Raw genomic sequence first — 20,521 nt, forward strand, 5'->3', positions numbered from 1 at the left:
AAGCCCTCCAAACTGTCCCAACCTCTGCCTGTTACCCAGTTCCAAAGTTGCTTTCACATTTTTGGGTATCTTTATAGCAGCATCCCACTCTACTGGTACCAATTTACTGTATTAGTCTGTTCTCATACTGCTGATAAGTACATACCCAAGAGTAGGTAATTTATAAAGGAAAGAGGTTGGACTCATGGTTCCACATGGCTGGGGAGGCCTCACAATCATGGCAGAAGGTGAAGGAGGAACAAAGTCACGTCTTACATAGTGGCAAACAAGACAGTGTGTGCAGGGGAACACCTCTTTTTAAAACCATCAGATCATATGTGACTTATTCACTATCCCAAGAAGAGCATGGGAAAGACCCACCCCCATGATTCACTTACCTCCCACTGGGTCCCTCCCACAACATATGGGAATTATGGGAGCTACAATTCAAGATGAGATTTGGATGGGGACACAGCAAAACCATATCACACAGCAAGTACCTTACACTTTACTAGGTTACTAGACACCTCTCTCTAGGCTGATAGCAATACTTTTGAGTGTTCAGTCACCGAAGTGAACCAATTAACTCATATTTCTCTACCGTATCAACAAGGATTTAACGAGATTCTCTGCTAACATCAACATGCAAATTATTATGTCTAAAATATTTCCCTAATCTATTAATCACATAATCTTATTTTTTAATTGATTTTCATTTGTGGTGACTGAAACTCCAAATGGCCTTATGCAATCATTGCTTCTCTATGAATGTAATAAAAATTCTCTCTACAACTCTTACAGAAATTGTCATCAGGCTCACCAGTGTAGAATTTCTGCATGCATACTTCTTTTATTATTATTATTATACTTTAAGGTTTAGGGTACATGTGCACAAAGTGCAGGTTTGTTACATATGTATACATGTGCCATGTTGGTGTGCTGCACCCATTAACTCGTCATTTAGCATTAGGTATATCTCCTAATGCTATCCTTCCCCCCTCCCCCAACCCCACAACAGTCTCCAGTGTGTGATGTTCCCCTTCCTGTGTCCATGTGTTCTCACTATTCAGTTCCCACCTATGAGTGAGAACATGCGGTGTTTGGTTTTTTGTCCTTGCGATAGTTTGCTGAGAATGATGGTTTCCAGCTTCATCCATGTCCCTACGAAGGACATGAACTCATCATTTTTTATGGCTGCATAGTATTCCATGGTGTATATGTGCCACATTTTCTTAATCCAATCTATCATTGTTGGACATTTGGGTTGGTTCCAAGTCTTTGCTATTGTGAATAGTGCCGCAATAAACATACATGTGCATGTGTCTTTATAGCAGCATGATTTATAATCCTTTGGGTATATACCCAGTAATGGGATGGCTGGGTCAAATGGTATTTCTAATTCTAGATCCCTGAGGAATTGCCACACTGACTTCCACAATGGTTGAACTAGTTTACAGTCCGACCAACAGTGCATTTAATGCAGTGAACACCATTAGTTTTTGTTTTATGTGGTTCTGTTTTTCATTGTGATTAATTGTAACACATAATCAGTGTTTCATTTTTGGAGCTTCCCATTCTTTTTGGACTACTTTCTGCTTTATTCAGTGTCAATACTGTTAACACTTACATGTTCTGAAGTCTTTATAACATCTCTTTGTTTAAAGTATGGTTATCTATCTGACTTTGCTGAGAAATCTGTTCCTTGACTATTAGGAACTCTTAGGTAACATGGTCATTTTCTCCTGATTCAGAGTTTCTTGTCTTACCCACTTTGCTAATTACAGCCAAGAATTTAATCAAGGAAAGCAGTAACCCTTTTAATTAACTTATACTCAAAGAAAGTCTAAACTATTCCAAAGTCTCTTTTTGTTTGGCATGATGACATTTTATGCTAAAATTCCCATTGCTGCAATATATGGTCTCAGTATTATGATTAGTGTTAGAAGCTATTTTAGTGTTTTAAGTGTTTAGTGTTAGAATTTAAGTGTTAGAATGTATTTTTCATCTGGCTAGGCAGTCTCTACAGACCCACAATAATATTTCTCTTCATCTCTTACATTTTGTCCAACTGCCCTTCTCATAGCTTATACATCTCATATATTTATATTTATTCATATTATATATTATATATACATATATACAATATATCATAGGCACACAAATGAAGGTGTGTTATAATTAATAGAATTACCTGAAGAATGTAGAGGAATTGAAGGCCTGGAAAACTATGTGGTTGACAGGATAATTCAAAAGGCACCCTTCCCTTGAGGCATATGGATGAGGGGAGAGACAACCAGATACAGGATTTTTTTCAGCAAGGAACATTGTGGCTTCCATATGCATTTACTGGCTTAATGTTTATTTTGAGTTACTGCCTATAATTTAGAAATCTATACGTGGCCGGGCGCAGTGGCTCACACCCGTAAGCCCAGCACTTTGGGAGGCCGAGATGGGCGGATCACGAGGTCAGGAGATCGAGACCATCCTGGCTAACATGGTGAAACCCCATCTCTACTAAAAATACAAAAAATTAGCCAGGTGTGGTGGCGGGTGCCTGTAGTCCCAGCTACTGTGGAGGCTGAGGCAGGAGAATGGTGTGAACCTGGGAGGCGGAGCTTGCAGTGAGCCCAGATGGTGCCACTGCACTCCAGCCTGGGCAAAAGTGCGGGACTCCATCTCAAGAAATAAATAAACAAATAAATAAATAAATAAGTAAGAAACCTATACATAATATAACGTGGTAAAAGGCATTAGCAGACCTCTCTGGCATTTCATATATACATAAAAATGTTGAGAGAAGAAAATATGACAGCAATACTCCTTAAAATCAGTTGCCAGGGAAATGTGTAAGTGAGCTTTTGTGAATGTTAGACTCATTTTTTAGATTATTCAGTTACAGAACAAGGTTTAATATCTTAAGCAATACTAACAATATATTGTATATGAGAATTCATTTTTACAGACCAGGGAAATATGTCAGTCTGTTATATTCACTATCTAGACATGATGACTCAAATTTTTACAGAATAAGACTGTGTCTTCCAGGACACAGGTAAAATCAGGTAAAGGGTTAAACAGTTTCAATTTTTAAACATTTTATCAGGATGGATATCCAATAATCATAACCACAAGAATACTATTAATAGTAATATGTTCAATGTATTAGAATTTAAAACGTGCCAGTTATTGCTCTTTTTCACAAGAATCCTATGGGATAAGTAGTAGTATCCCATTGTAACAGAAGAAAAATCTCAGGCCCAGAAGTTGAGGCAATGAGGAAAAACAAGGGCTGAGATTGAGACACAAATCTAATACCAAAGCTCATAACTTTAATTGGTTTGCACAGTTCTTTTAGCCTGAGTCAATAAAACAAACTGAGTCCTTTTTGCTTCAGTAACACCTATAATTGTTTAGTTTTTGATAATTTATTATATATCAGATACTATTTGGTGTTTATACACAACCTTGTTCTAATGCAATGAGGTTTTTGATGAGGCTATCAAAGCAAATGGGAAATTATGATAGAAAAGTAAGGTAGAGCTACAAATGAGGACCTACATGAAATGTATGCTTTAAAATCCTGCACATTTGCTTAAAGTCTGAAACAAATTTGACTCTATTAGTTAAGCAGCCAGCCCATGAAGGAAGAAAGATCCTTCCCAGGCTTCTTTAAAAATCAATTACACTCTAAGTCATATTGTCCAAGGACAAAAGCAAAGCAGTAGTCACAGAGGAGCACAAATGTTCTCTGTGTGCCGCCACAAATACACTTCCTCCAGGATTCACGGACAGAGGAGACCATGTGTGTAATATAATAAAGATTTCAGCCACACTTTTACATTAAATCTACTGAGTTTCATAAGTCTACTGTTGCCCTCATTATAGACCAGTGTTCCAGTACGATAACATAACTAAACAAAAGCAGTTTTGGAGACAGCAATGTGTTGTGCTCTGGGTGTGCAGCTATCTGACTGCATAGCTTAATTCAAGGATAGATTTTCCTGCTATCTAGATCAGCACAGTCTAATAGAAATGTAATGAGAGTCATGTATGTAATTTAAATTTTTCAAATCACTTTTAAAAAGTAGAAATAACGAAAAATTTACTTTATGTAGTTTATTTAATGCAATTTATCTAAAATACTATGATTTCAGCATGTGGCACCAGCCACATTTCAAGTGCTCAATATCCACATGTGGCTGTATTACACAGCACAGATGTAGATGAATACATTAACTACATACTCTTTTGATATTCCACATATTATTTCACTCAACAGCTTGTGAGAGGTACTGAACAGCACTAAGATCATCATTATAGTCAATGACATATGCCTGTGTTGTCAAGTAAGTGCAGAGCAGAGCTATGACAGACAACCAGGCTGGGGGAAGAATTGGCATCCATTTTTGAAAATTTAGTTACTTGATATAGACATGAGCCTGAATTGAACATTCTCATTTCAAGTCTGTAGGTGGACTTAAGGGATATCTGTGTACATGTAAAATTTCTCCTCAAGAAATAATTTGGATAGCTTTCTAACACAGCTGAGGCTCCAGAGTTCAGAGTTCCACACAATAGTGTAATGCTGCAGTAATACTGGGAAAAATTGAAAAAGAAAAGTTGTTAATCCCTGGTGCCCATTTTGCCCATTAGAGGAAAAAAATCTCAATTAAGCACTTTCAAACAATCCCAGCTTTTTGAGCAATATCATTTCTTTGTGTGCCCTTTAAAATAAATGGTTTTTAAAATGTAAATTTACTGTCTTAATGATGGGACTTACTACATGGTGATTAGTAAATCTAATCTTAACTGTATGGTAAAATACAGTTTTGGTATGTTTTCTGAAGATGACAATTTTAGTTTGAGAATAACTTATCTTTAGCCCGTATCTCATAATTCTAATAATAAATAGAAAATAGAGCCAATTATCCATTACACTGCCTGACTTCAAACTATACTACAGGGCTGCAGTAACCAAAGCAGCATGGTACTGGTACAAGAACAGACACAGAGATCAATAGAACAGAATAGAGAACCCAGAAATAAGACTGCCCACTTACAAGTATCTGATCCTTGACAAACCTACAAAAACAAGCAATGGGAAGTACTCCATATTCAATAAATGGTGCTGGGAGAACTGGCTAGCCATATGCAAAAGAATGAAAACTGGACCCATTCCTCTCACCATATACAAAAATTAACTCAAGATGGATTAAAGACTTAAACGTAAAACCCAAAACTATAAAAATCCTGGAAGACAACCTAGGCAATACCATTCAGGACATAGGCACGGGCAAAGATTTAATGATGAAGATGCCAAAAGCAGTGGCAACAAAAGCAAAAATTGACATATGGGATCTAATTAAACTAAAGAGCTTCTGCACAGGAAAAGAAACCATCAACAGAGTAAACAACCTACAGAATGGGAGAAAATTTTTGCAAACTATGCATCTGACAAAGGTCTAATATCCAGCATCTATAAGAAACTTAAACAAATTTACAAGAACAAAACAAATAATGCTATTAAAAAGTGGGCAAAGGAAATGAACAGACACTTCTCAAAAGAAGACATACATGTGACCAACAATCATATGAAAAAGCTTAACATCACTGATCATTAGAGAAATGCAAATCAAAACTACAATGAGATACCATCTCACACCAATCAGAATGGCCATTATTCAAAAGATACTGGTGAGGTTGTGGAGAAAAAGGAACACTTACTCACTGCTGATGGGAGTGTAAATTAGTTCAACCATTGTGGAAGACAGTGTGGCAATTCCTCAAAGACCTAAAGATGGAAATACCATTCAACCCAGCAATCCCATAACTGGATATATACCCAAAGGAATAGAAATCGTTCTATTATAAAGACACATGCATGCCTAGGTTCACTGCAGCACTATTCACAGTAGCAAAGACGTGGAATCAACCTAAATGCCCATCAGTGATAGAGTGGATAAAGAAAAGGTGATACACGTACACCATGGGATACTATTCAGCCATAAAACAAGAATGAGATCATATCCTTTGCAGGGAAATGAATGTGTACATGTAAAAATTATCCAATAAATAATTTGGATAACTTTCTAACACAGCCTAGGCTCCAGAGTTCAGAGTCCCACACAGTAGTGTAGTGCTGCAGTAATACGGCTGGAGGCCATTATCCTTAGCAAACTAACACAGGAACATAAAACCAAATACTGCTAAATTCTCACTTAAAGTGGGAGCTAAATGGTGATAACACATGGACACATGGAGGGGAACAACACACACTGGGGCCTATCGGAGGCTGAGGGTGGAAGGAGGGAGAGGATCAGGAAAAACAAGTAATGAGTACTAGATTTAATACCTGGGTGATGAAATAATCTGTACAAAAAAACCCCGTAATGCATGTTTACCTATATAACAAATCTGCACATGTATCCCTGAACTTAAAAGAAAATAGAGCCAATTATCTAATAAAGTCACCACTAGATCTTTGTAATAAAATGACACCATTCAGAAAATGGAATAAAATGCAGCTATTTAACAGAAAGAATAAGCTTTATGTGTATTAAGATATCACACTATATTAAGTTTTAAAAATCTAGTTGCAATTCATACAGAAATAGAAACACAGGCTTGGCGCAGTGGCTCACATCTGTTATCCCAGCACTCTGGGAGGCCAAGGCAGGTGGATCACTTGAGGCCAGGAGTTCCAGACCAGCCTGGCCAATGTGTTAAAACCCTGTCTCTACCAAAAATACAAAAATTAGCCAGGCATGATGGTGCGTGCCTGTAGTCCCAGCTACTCAGGAGCCTGAGGCACGAGAATCATTTGAACCCAGGAGGCAGAGGTTACAATGAGCTAAGATCACACCACTACACTCCAGCCTGGGCAACAGAGCAGGCAAAAAAAAAAAAAAACAAAAAAACAAAGAAACACTGAAATTGAATTTATTCTGGAAAATTTATTGGAGAGATGGAGGAGACCTAGATTTTAATTTACTTATTAATGTTATTTTTGTAATTTGGAAAATATTTATATAAAATAGAGTATCTTATTTTCTATAATAGACGGACAGGTTTTCAGTTCATATACCTACACAAAAATATATTGAATCATGGGTTTACAAATTTAAAAGAGGTGGAAGTAAAGACACCTTTTTTTTTTACCCCACATGAAATTATCTTATTAATCACGAGACCATATCTGCCAGCCCCAACTTCTGTGGGCATTTTAAGGCACAGATTTAGCTTGAGCATTATTTCTTGAAACTATCTAATGAGCTCATTCAGTTTGGACTATAATCGATTCCCAGCCTTTAAGTTCAGGATTGAGGCAAGGCTCCTAAAAGGAAAAAAACAATAATGTTTCTCCAAACAAATTTATCTACATAAGGAAGAAGATAATACAAGTTGTTACAAGCAATATAGCTGAACTTCTGCTTTCAACCAAAGATGGGATTTATCTTCTCGACTTAAACAACTAGAATACCAGAAAAAAATATATGAAACAATAGTTATCAGACACTGAACAATAGACAACATAGAGCGGTCATCTATAAGAGAAGAGAAACAAATGAGGCAAGCCCTACGACTGACCCAGCATACTCTCTGGAGAGAATTTCCAGGCCAAGATCCAGAAGGAAAAATTAAAACAAAGCCTAGGAGTCTCCCTGAGTTAAGGAGACAGAATTCAGAGTTCGCGAAGGCCAAAGCTGCTAGAATTCACAGCACAGAGTACCAGAGATGAGAGCTGCATAGAGAGAGGACTGTAGAAATACGAACAAGGATTTCCCTAATGTCTTTGGTTGATAGCACATGTATGTAATGAAACAACCAAGGCCAAGGAAATAACCAACAGAAAGCAGTAGTGCCAGGTAAAGTTCATGTTCCCACCAGCCCAGGTGGAGACACCTCCTAATACACAGGGCACTGAGTAGTGCACTCAGAAGTATATTGCCTCAGTAGTGGGGCCAAATTAGAAATAGGCTAAAAGCACTGTGGAATTACCCTAACACTTAAAGCGAGCCCTAAAATGATTACACTCTTTCCAGGTATCATAACTGAATCCCAGAAAAAAGCTAAGGAAAAAATTTTACATATGTGTTTTTTACATATCCCCTATGTAAAGAACACCAGAAAGAGAAAAAACCAGCAACAATGTAAAATTCACAATGTTTGGCATCCAATAAAAAATTAACGGGCATGCAAAGAAGCAGAAAATATAATGCATAACCAAGAGAAAACATAGTAAAGACAGACACAGAAATGACACAGATTAGAGAATCAGTAGATAAGACCTTAAAACAGTTATTTTAAATATTCATCATGTATTCAAAAGGTGGACGAAAGCATGAACCAAGATGGGGAAAGAAATGGAAGGAGAGATCCAAATCTAACTTCTAACCATAAAGAATACCATGTACAAAATGTAGCTATATGTAATGGATTGGATTAACAGCAGCTAAGACACTGAAAAAGAAAATTTAGTTGAATTTGAAGACACAGTAATAGAACAATGCAAAATGAAATACAGAGAAAAAATAGACTGAAAAGGAAAGCAGAGAATCAATGAGGCTTGAACAATATCAAGCAGTCAAAGAATCACAGAAGAGGAGAAAACGGATAAGGAAACAGAAGAAATATTTGAATTAAAGTAAAAAATTTGTCAAATTTGATGAAATCTCAAAATCCAAAAATCCAAGCATTACAGTTAACCCCAAGTAGAAAAAAAAATCATACCAAGAGACATTATCATCAAATTTATTAAAACTATTAATAAAGAGAAAAAAAAGTTTAAAATAACGAGAGGAAAAAAAGAAAAATTACATAGAAGAAGAAGAAAAAAGCACAGCAAATTTATCATTAGAAACAACGGAAGCCAGAAGTTTAGAAAGGTCCTTTATGGAGAAGGAATGGTACCAGTTGGAAATTTGGATTTATACAGCAGAATGAAGAACACTGGAAATGGCAAATATATGGGTAAATATTCAAGATTTTTTCAAATATATTTAAAATATAATTATATAAAGGGAACATAATCACAATCATTTATGGATTTTATACCACACAGAAAAGTAAAATATATTACAACACTAGGACAAGGGTAGGGTTCGATGCAAGTATTCTTTTGAAAGTTTCTCATACCATATGTAAAATGCTGTGATATTACTTGAAAGTAGGCTCTGGTAAGTTAAACCTGTGTACTGTAAAGCTACAGTTTCCACAAAACCAAACCAGACAAAACAAAAAGCAAGGTAGAATGAGCAATGGGATATGTAAAAAACAGCAAGCTGGAAAATTTAAGCAGAAACAAATTTTTAAAATCACATTAAAAGTGAATGGTATAAACATACCAAACAAAAGTGATTGTTGACTGGATAAAATTTCTATGCACTCTATAGGAAAACTCAGACAAGTAGAGAGTCCAAGAATGGAAAAACACATACTATTACAAATCAAAGGGATGCTTGAGTAGGTACCGTAATATGAGACAGAGTAGATTCTAGAGCACAGAATTTTAAAAGGAATAAAGAGTGTTATTTTATAGTGATGAAGTGATCTGTTTTTCAAGAAGATATAACAATCCTAAATGCTATGCACCTACAAACAGAGCTTCAAAATACATAAAGCAAAAACTCTTTTAATTGAAAGAAGAAATAGCCAAATCCACAATTACAGTCAGAGATCTTAACATCTCTCTTTCAATAATTAATAGAATAGACAAAATCAGGAAGGATACAGAACATTTGAAGATACTTTCAGTTTGACCTGATTGTCATTTATAGAACACTCCAGCCAACAGCAGCACAATATACTTTATTTTCAAGTGTATATGGAACATGTACTAAAATAGAACATACTTTGTGCCATAAAACAAATGTCAGAAAATTTAAAAGAATTGAAATCATACAAAGTATATTCTCTAACCACAATGGAAATATATCTGAAATCAATTAGACATCTGGAAAATCCCAAATCTATGAAAAGTAAGCATGTCTAAACAAACTTGTAAATCAAAGAAGACATCAAAAGTATTAGAGTTTAAAATAAAAAACCTAAACTTGTACCTTAAGTAAGTAAAAAAAGAAAAACAAATTAAAACCAAAGTAAGAAGAAATAATAAAGATAAGCGCAGATATCATTGAAATGGAAAACATGAACATTGGAGAAAATCAATGAAATTCTGGTTCTATAAGAAGATTGATAAAATTAATAGACCCCTAGCCAGACTAATCAGTGGAGAGAGAAAGAGAGAGAAAGAGAGAGAAAGACAGAGAACACAAATTACTAACATCAAGAATGAGAGGGGTGACATCACTATCGATGCTACAGATGTTCAAAGGATAACAAGGAAATACTATGAACACTTTTGCCCTAGCACCTCTTAGGGCAGAGCTTCCATCTAGTTTATCTAAGCCTGATGGACGGGCTCAGGTAAGTGTGTTTTATGATTATGCTTCTGCATATGAATATAGACTTAAATAAATTAAAAATGTAAAATTTAAACTTTAAGTAAACTTTAAGTAATTTTTACTAGAAATATAAATGCTACAACTTTTTAAATTTAATTTTAGGTACATATCCATTTTTAAGGCAACTGTAAAAGATGACATGCAAAAAGCTAAAACTGCAATGAAAACTATGGGACCAGCAAAAGTTGAAGTACCTTCTCCAAAGGATTTCCTAAAGAAACATTCAAAGGAAAAAACTCTACCACCCAGTAGGTTTTATCATGCTTTCTTTTTAATATTAAAAGTGTTAGCAGGTGATTTAACTATTATTTTATTGTTGATGAATATTAAACGTGCACAGGTGATAGCAGCTTTACCTCATATTAAACAGAATTTGACTAGGAGAAAGTGGAAGTAGAGAATTGGGTAGAAAAATAGAATGGAGAGTGACAAATTGCCCCCAAAATAGACTTTTGATTGGGTTTGGACTATCCAATGAAGCCCACACGCCTCACCATCTTAGTCCCTAGCTGTGTGGCTTCAATTATAAACAACAATTATAGGAAGAGTCGAGACCCCATTATAGGAAAAGTCAAGACTCCAGAGACAGTGTCTGACTAATGGGCAAGATTGCCCAGCATCCAAACCCTGTCTGGCCTTTTCTCCAAGAGATGAAAATTACAACCATTACTACCAGTTGTTGAAGCAACTACTGGGCTCACTTTTGAGTATGGGCTTTTACTCTCCCAGACCTTTAAGACCAACTGGACTGTAATGAGTTAGATGTAATGGAGGAGGCTTCATGAATAAGTGGTAGAACCAGCTTAGGGCCCCATGCTTATTTTAATGCTGTACTCTTGCTGTACTAAAATTTTTAATTTTTAATCAAATAGCCTTGTGTTTTTATTTTTTACTGGGCCTCAAAAATTATATAGTTGATCCCAGTTACAGAGTCTTTTGAATGATTTCAGGAAAGAAAGCTATTAGGGAAAGGGAGAGTAGATGAAAAGTGATCTGTGACAGGTATGCATGGAAGCAATTTCTTCACAGCCCAGGTATGTCTTCCCAGGTGTCTTAGGGCAATAAAGAAAAGAGCATCTGGGCAACAAAGCGAGACCCCGTCTGTACAAAAAATAAAAAAAAAATAATTAGCTAGGTGTGGTGGCATGCACCTGTAGTCTTAGCTACTCTGGAGGCTGATGTGGAAGGATCGCTTGAGCCCAAGACTTGAAAGCTGCAGTGAGCTATGATCAAGCCACAACCTTCCAGCCTGGACAACAAAGTGAGACCCCATCTCAAAAAAAAGAAAGAGAGAGAGAGACAGAGAGAGAGAGAGAGAAAGGAAGGAAGGAAGGAAGGAAGGAAGGAAGGAAGGAAGGAAGGAAGGAAGGAAGGAAGGAAGGAAGGAAGGAGGGGAGGGGAGAAGAGGAGAAGAGAAGAGAAGAGAAGAAAAAGAAATGAGTCTGTCTCTTCAAAATGTTGGCTTTTTATGTCTGCTGGCATCAAGGAAATAATGCAACATCTCAAGCCCAGCTAGCAATGTACATTTTAACAAAAGTGAAACTACTTCTCTTTATGGCAGTATTTAATGTCCCCAAATCCTCTCTCAACCCATATCTCATGACAAAGGGTAAGGGCACTATCAGGCAAGATGGCAAGATGGAAGAAGCAAGTGTGAAAATACAACATTCATGCTTAATTCGTGACTTCAGAAGTCTCTTTTGTATCTTCCTCTAGTCTTGGCCTGTTGTGACCCACAATACCATCTGAGAATACAGGAAAATCTTAAAATGGAATTTGATGCTTTCAATGCCTTAGGACCACTGGTATCCCTTGGGTCCTCATATAGCTTCTCTAGGGTTAAACATATGATATAACATCCTTTATGTCAAATAAGAAAAAAAGGAAGAAGCCTATCATTTTGTAAACATTGTAAGGCAAAAGCAAACGCAAAATTTCGTTGGCCTTTAGAGTAATTCATCAATTCAGGGTGTTAGGGCTGGGCAGAGTGGCTCATGACTGCAATTCCAGCACTTTGGGAGGCCAAGACAGGAGGATTGCTTTAGCCCAGGAGTATGAGACCAGCCTGAGCAACAAAGTGAGACCCTATTTCTATAAAAAAATTTTTTAAATTAGCTAGGTGTGCTAATGCACGTCTGTGGTCCCAGCTATATATGGGAGGCTGAGGTGGAAGGATCACCTGAGCCCAGGAAGTTGAGGCTGCAGTGAGCTATGATTGCACCACTGCACTCCAGCCTGGGTGGCAGAGTGAGACCCTGTTTCAAAAAAAAGAGAAATAAAAAAGAAAGAAATGAAGCGTTTTGCAAGAGCTTTAAAAACTCAGTCCAGTGAGAGTTCTGGAGGACAGTTCTGGAGAACTAGAAGTCCAACAACAAGATGTCAGAGGATTCGTTGATTTTTGCTTTTCTTTTTTGGGGGTATTTTTGTTTGTTTTCATTTCTAGAGATGGGGTCTATGTTGCACAGGCTGGAGTGTGTGGTGGCTATTCACAGGCATGATGCAAGCACACTGCAGCCTCACACTCCTGGTTTCAAGCAATCCTCCTGCCTCAGCCTCCCAAGTAGCTGGGACTGCAGGCATGCAACACCACACCCAGCAGGGTTGGTTTCTTCTAAAGCATCTCTCATTGGCTTATAGATGGTTATCTTTTCTCTGTATCTTTAAATGTTCTTCCTTATATGTATGTCTGCGTTCAAATTTCCTCTTGTAAGGACATCAGTCATATTGGATCAGCGCCTTCTTTAATGACCTCATTTTGACTTAATTACCTCTTTAAAGACCCTTTCTACAAATACAGTTACATTCTGAGATACTGGGGGTTAGGGCTTCAACATATGAATTCTAGGAGGACATAACTCGGCCCCTAACAGAGGCTAATCCAGTTCATAGACTTTCAACAATAAATATTGGCTTTGCTGATAATGAAAGTTATATAAACTAATAAAAAAGGTCAAATGATGCAGAAATGAATAAAGTCTGTCCTTAGTAATTGCGATGGGGTTAAAACTGTAATAAGGCATTGTCAAGATAGTTGTTGCTTTCAGTTCTTAAAAATAAATTATTTCACATTTTTGCATTGTGGCAAACCATTTGGCTATATTAAAATAGATCAGTGGGAATGATCAAACTGAAGAGGCTGTGTAAAAATGGCCCTTGTAGTTATATACTGTTCATACACACACACACACACACACACAATCTTTTTTGAGACAGAGTCTCTCTCTGTCACCCAGGCTGGAGTACAATGGCATGATCTCGGTTCACTGCAACCTCCGCCTCCCATGCTGAAGCAATCCTCCCACCTCAGCCTCCTGAGTAGCTGGGACTACGGGTGCACACCATCATGCTTGGCTAACTTTGCATTTTTTGCAGAGATGAGGTTTCACCATGTTGTCGAGACTGGTCTCGAACTCCTGAGCTCAAGCGATCTGCCCACGTCAACCTCCCAAAGTGCTGGGATTACAGGAATGAGCCACTGTGCCCGGCCTCCTCAACATATTAATTATGTTGCCCTTAATTTATTTCCATTTTAATTACTGACTTTTTTTCTTTTTAAAAAATGATTTTATTGAGGCATGATTGACAGGTAAAAAGCTGTGCATATTTAATGTCTACAAGTCAATGAGTTTGGGAATAAGTATAAACTTCTATCTTAAATATTTAAATATATTATGACTGAAACGTCAATATACAAGTGGTGAAATATCTGGATATTATAAATAGTACTGAGTAGCAATGTTTGTAGTTTAATATTAACAAAGAAATATTATATTTAACAGAAAAAAAGTTTGATCGGAACATGCCCAAAAAGCCTGCTGTGCCATTGAGGACTGATCATCCTGTCATGGGAATACAGAGTGGAAAAAATTTTATAAATACAAATGCAGCCGATGTCATCATGGGAGTGGCTACAAAGCCTAAACCAATTTATGTTGATAAAAGAACTGGAGACAAGCATGATCTTGAGCCTTCAGGACTAGTTCCAAAGTACATCAATAAAAAGGTAGCCTTGTGGTATATAATAAGAGGGCTGAGATTCAAATAATTTAAATACGGTGTTCATGATGATCATCTATATTATCATTATTAGTGCTCTCATTGGACACATTGTCTACGTTGCTGATTCTCATTCTTCTGCAATCTGTGTTTGGTCCAAATCTAATGTGATGAAGTTACAAAGAACTCGTAGTAAACAATTCCATGTAGTTCAGTGGATGAAAGTTATTGTTGTTTTCCTTTTGATTATTAACATATTTAACAATTTTAATAAACATTCCCTGAAAGATATTTTTGGTTAGTTGGAAATGTCACTAAAAGCAGTCATTACTGTAAATCTAGAAGGAATAAGCTGTCAGATGGTCTTAAGATTTAGTCATTAATTGCAGTAACTTGGCAGCTGAATAAGAAAAATGAAGCAGAATGCAGCTTTAGAGCCATCCATCTCATCAGTGTAGTATAAATAATTCACATTCCTATTTTAACTTGAATATATTTATTTGGTTTTGGTTTTGGGTAAAGACTTGAAAGTACTATACAATAATCTAGTCCTTTTGGGTCCTTCATTTGTATCTGAAAAGGTGTATAATTTCATTGGTGAACATTATAGTTTAAATATAGATTTTTTTTTTTTTTGAGACATATTCTCACGCTGTTTCCCAGGCTGGAGTACAATGGTGCAATCTCAGCTCACTGCAACTTCCAGCTTCCGGCTCGAGTGATTCTCCTCACTCAGCCTCCCAAGTAGCTGGGATTACAGGCATGCACCACCAGGCCTAGTTAATTTTTGTACTTTTAGTAGACAGGGGGTTTCACCATGTTGGCCAGGCTGGTCTTGACTCCTGACCTCAAGTGATCCACCCACCTCAGCCTCCCGAAGTGCTGGGATTGCAGACATAAGCCACTGCGCCCAGCCAAATACAGATCTTTAAAATAAAAAAGCTTACAAAAAGTCTTATTTAATCCTACCTTATTTTGCACACTTATAAAGCTTAAAAGTGCTTGAAACACACAAAATATGAATGCAGATTGGGCACAGTGGCTCACACCTGTAATCCCAGCACTTTAGAAGGCCAGGCAGATTGCTTGAGGTCGGGAGTTCAAGTCCATCCTGGCCAACATGGTGACACCCCATCTCTACTAAAAATACAAAAACTAGCCAGGCGTGATGATGTGTGCCTGTAATCCCAGCTACTTGGGTGGCTAAGGCACGAGAATCACTTGATCCCAGGAGGCAGGGGTTACAGTGAGCCAAGGTCACGTCACTGCACTCCAGCCTGGGTGACAGAGTGAGACTCTGTGTCAAAAAAAAAAAAAAAGAGTGCAGAATTCTAAAGAATAATAAGTTGCATCAAGAAGAAATGAATGAAGGGATGGAGAAAGGAAAGGAAGGAAGGAAAAAGGAAGAGAGAGATAAGGAAAAAGGGAGAGAGAGATAAGGAAAAAGGAAGAGAGATAAAGAAAAGAAAAAAAGAAAAGAAATTGCAATAGTGATGTACAGGGACCTTGAATTGAAGAGTCCAATGATCTACCACGATAAATCCAATGCCAGTTGAAAATCAAAACAGGACCCTCAAGGCTGTTTTCAGAGGACACTGTCTTCTCAGGAATCTAGAAGTTCGCAGGATAAGCCAATAAAGTTACTTCAGGCTTCTCCAGGTACTTCCTCCTTCTGTGGCCCCTGGAAACTGTTTTATAGTCCTTGTCCCACAAGATAGGGAATAGTGGAAAACTCACTCTCCTGGCTCTTAAAGCCACTTCCAATCCATTATTTCTCCATGATCATATGAAAAGTCTTCGATGGTCATGCCACCACCTGCCACACACTCTGTCCCTCCTTCTGGCTGCTCTCTAAGCTGTCCACTTGAATGCATTTTCTACCTTCAACAGGAAATTTGGAGTATCCATCATGCAAACAGAAAAATACCAATTTACCAAGCCATGAAAGCACTGTGCACCTAATGCCCTTTTGGTGTTGCTGACTAAGCAATCAGTGCTCATGAAAGACTTATTCAATTTACTTTTCCCTTATCAGAGTTAAGTTTTAAAGATCTATTATTAGTAGGTGAGATAGTAAATAAATTCTTTTAAAGTCAATGTCATATTTTTATAAAATGAGTGAACTCCTGTTTCAGTTCCAAGTGAATTATATGCCATTCATACCATGAGAAACAATTTCTGAAAACAAGCAAGAATAGATGATCACATGAGGCATTTAGCAATAGTAGTAAAGACATTATTTCAAAGTCTAACTCTGCCACTTAGTCACTGTGATTTCCAACAATCCATTGGATTTATCACAGGGTTGTAGTGAGGATTAAATTATATAAAGTATATTGAGCACTTGACACAAAATGTGACACCTAATAAAAGAACAGAGTGAATATTATAATATATGCAATTTTATTAACAGTATGCATTAGCCTCTGGTGATTCAGCCCATAGGAGTATTTCAGATCATTGAAGCTTTTGCTCGTTTGTGAGTTTTTTTTCTGAACTGTTTCACGCCATTCCCTTTCTTTTTAAAAATGTTTAATTTAATTTTTTTTTAAGAGATAGAGTCTCACTATGTTGCCCAGGCTGGTCTTGAACTTTTGGGCTCAAGCAATTCTCCTGCCTAGCTGTCCCAAAGTGCTGGGGTTACAGGCATGAGCCACTGTGCCCAGTCATTCTCTTTCTTAAGCAGAGTATGCCAAATATAATTTAATCTTTTTGTGATCCTGCAGAATCATCATGATGAAGCTCCGTTATTGTACTAAGCTGTAATGAGATGTTTCCCTCAGTGTTTCCCGAAGTGGATTGGCCTGTCTCGCTGCACCAGCTGACCAGAATACTGGGCTCCCAGAGTCTATTTATATTGTCCTCTGAAGCTTCCAGAGCACATTTATATCTGGGGTTTCTATCCCTTGTTCAGTCAGGATGGGTTAAGTTACACTGCGATGACAAACAACCCCCAAATTTCAGTAACTTAAAGCAACAAAGTGTTATTGTTTGCTTTTGCCACATGCCCTTTGAGGGTTGTTACAGACTCTGCTTCTTGTCCTTCTTCCAGGACCCAGAAAAGTCTAAACATTGCTTGTCACTAGACCAGACAGGAAAAGACACAGCAAGTCATCCACTAATTCTTAAGACTTCTGTCGAGAAGTGGCAGAGGTTACCTCTACTGACACTGAGCAATTCGGGGCATATGGCTACATCTTACTTTATGAGGACAACACAGGAAAGTGTTGTCCTACCAAGTGTCCAGAAGGAGAACAGAATATTTGTCAGAATTTTAACGACTACCATACCTCCCAACTGCTTCTTCTTCAGAGAGTTCCTCCCCGACCTCCTTATTTATCTAAAATAGCCCCTATTATTTTCTTTTCTCCCACTATCCTTCTTTATTTTACTTCAGAACACATACATATTATTTCATTCTCTATTTTTGGTGAGTCTCTGTCACCATAGAATGCAAATTCCCTGAAGACAGAAACTTTGCCTTTTTTATTCACTAGTATACCTAGCACCAAGTACATTCTCAAATATTTTTTGAAGAAGGAATACATAGTAATTCTGTTTCTATAGATGGTGAAATCAAACGCATTTACTAAGCTGAAAGAATCACAGCTGATGGCTTCAGTGTCAGTCGTTGTGACATGGGAAAATTCCCTTACTTCCCTTGCAGAGTGTACCATAGGGCTGTGGCTCACTTCTCGGGTGCTCCACTGCACAGACCTCTAGGGGCAGCATGCAGAAGGGCAGGTTGTGGGGCTCTGACTCCACAGCAGGGTCTGTGGGTCAATGTTTACAGCTCCTGAAGCCCCAGTGGGCGTGTGTCACACGGTGCTCTTTTAGTTTAGCTGTCCATAGGCGGCTTGTGTTTGCTCAGTTAGACTCCCCGCCTTATCACAGGGACAGAGGGCTTCCAAAGGACTTTCTGTATCCCAGGAGTCTTGCCTTGGTATACTTGGAGAATTGGATCACATGTGGGCTTGGAGAATGAGTGCAAGGTTTTATTGACTGGAAGTAGCTCTCAGCAGATGGGAGAACCAGAAGGGAGATGGTTTTTCCCTGGAGCCGGGCAGCTCTGTGGCCCGGGCTCTCCTCCCACCACCCCGGCCAAACTCTGCATTGTTCCACTGGTCGATGGCCTGCCGGCATGCCGGTGCCCATCTGTGTGCTCTTATGTTGGCATGCTTCTCTCAACAGCCTCCACTTATGTGTTCTTCCATTGATGTGTTCCTCTTGACGTCCAGCCATTTGTGTGCCTGCCTGCTAGGGTCTCGGGGGTTTTTATAGGCACAGGATAGAGGCATGTTTTTATAATGTTTTGGAAGACTTTGTCTTTTCTTTAACAAGACCATGAAAAAGAGACTTAAAAATATTCAAGATATTTCAGGTAAAAACTGAAGCATGTAGAAGGTAGAAGGTAGAAAAGCCAACTCTTGAATATCTTATTCAAGATATTTCATGTAAAAACTGAAGAACATAGGAGGTAGAAAAGCCAACTCTTAGGAGTAAAGTATCAGCCAAGAACAGGCATGGGAAACATTCAGAAAAGGGAAAACAAGCAACTGCAATAACAACTCCATTTATTTATTTATGTATTTAGAGATGGAGTCACACTCTGACACCCAGGCTAGAGTGCAGTGGCACCATCTTGGCTCACTGTAACCTCTGCCTCCCAGATTCAAGAGATTTTCATGCCTCAGCCACCCGAATAGCTGGGACTACTGGCACGTGCCACGATGCCTGGCTAATTTTTGTATTTTTAGCAGAGACAGGGTTTCACCATGTTGGCCGGGCTGGTCTCAAACTCCTGACCTCAAGTGATCCACCCCCCTCAGCCTCCCAAAGTGCTGGGATTACGAGCGGGAGCCACCATGCCCAGCCAATAACAACTCCATTTTAAAAGGCAGGAATCTACTAGCTCTCAACAGGGGGAAAAAGTCACTGAATTTTGTCAATTTACAGGGTTTTGAACAAAGGCTTTAAGTCTGTACCATTTCTTTTTCTGCCATCATCGGTTGATAGGTACCCATATATAAGATTGCATACAAAATATTGATTACTTTTTTCTGCAAAATCTTTTTAGGATTATGGTGTCACACCTGAATACATATGTAAGCGAAATGAGGAAATAAAGAAAGCCCAAGAAGACTATGATCGTTATATCCAGGAAAACCTTAAGAAAGCGGCTATGAAAAGGCTCTCCGATGAAGAAAGGGAGGCAGTTCTGCAGGTGTGTGTTCTGCCATTTACATTCATCTGTAACTCTGGATCATCTCTGAAAGAAAGGTGTACCATCACCTTGATGATTAAAGTCAGCACTTTGATTCTGAAATCAGAACAATCTCTTTGGGTTACAGTTAAAAACTACATACAGCAAGGCTGACTCTTTGGAGAGAGCAAAAAGTTGTAATATAGGGATTCATTTAATAATATTTTATTTCCAATTTGGTGAACTTTTTTTTTCCTAAACTACTGTTGTAAAGAAGCCTACCTTCCTCTACAATGAACACGCATGAAATGAGGCAAATAAAACATTTTTGTTTTCATTTTTATGCCCCTGAGTTTGTGAAAAATAATATTCATAAATTAGATATTTTTCACTAGATGGAGCTCTAGAATAATTGAAACTGTTCTTAAAACAACTTTTTTTTTCTTTCCTATAAGCCAAATGTCCAAAATTTTAAATAAACAGGTGTTAGGTTTCACATATGTTTTTCTTGTTTTTAATTACATAGACTTAAAGATATATTTATATTGGAATTTTTAATGCAGGACTTTTATCTGAAGCATTTAAAATATTACGGGGTGTAAGGGTTTCTGCTTCATCATTTGTATGAGTGTTTAATTAAGCACCTCTTTGTGCTTTTTATAGTCATACTGTTTCTTACAGAGAGAAATAATATTAATTCTTTGTTTTTTTTTTCATTTTGAAAGCATCCCACGAAGCCATTTCTAGTTTATTATTAATCTCTGTTGAAAAATGGATTCATACGCTGTTACAAATTCTGAACATTTTATCAATGTCATCATAATCATCAATAAACATTTCTTAAATGCTAAACCCTGAGGATATTTTAAAAGACATAAGA

The 20,521-nt window shown here is 37.6% G+C and overlaps 1 protein-coding gene across 1 annotated transcript in view; it reads left to right on the forward strand.

Annotated features, from left to right (window-relative positions):
- Positions 1-20,521, forward strand: part of ENKUR (enkurin, TRPC channel interacting protein) — a 30,458-nt gene that overhangs the window by 4,787 nt on the left and 5,150 nt on the right. Inside the window, exons 2-4 of the mRNA XM_032144981.2 lie at positions 10,545-10,690; positions 14,222-14,445; positions 19,516-19,662. Of these exons, the coding sequence (XP_032000872.1) occupies positions 10,545-10,690; positions 14,222-14,445; positions 19,516-19,662 (517 nt within the window). The remainder of the gene's footprint in view (positions 1-10,544; positions 10,691-14,221; positions 14,446-19,515; positions 19,663-20,521) is intronic.

The sequence above is a fragment of the Hylobates moloch genome, unplaced genomic scaffold, assembly GCF_009828535.3.
Source record: "Hylobates moloch isolate HMO894 unplaced genomic scaffold, HMol_V3 SCAFFOLD_3, whole genome shotgun sequence".
Classification (NCBI taxonomy): domain Eukaryota; kingdom Metazoa; phylum Chordata; class Mammalia; order Primates; family Hylobatidae; genus Hylobates; species Hylobates moloch.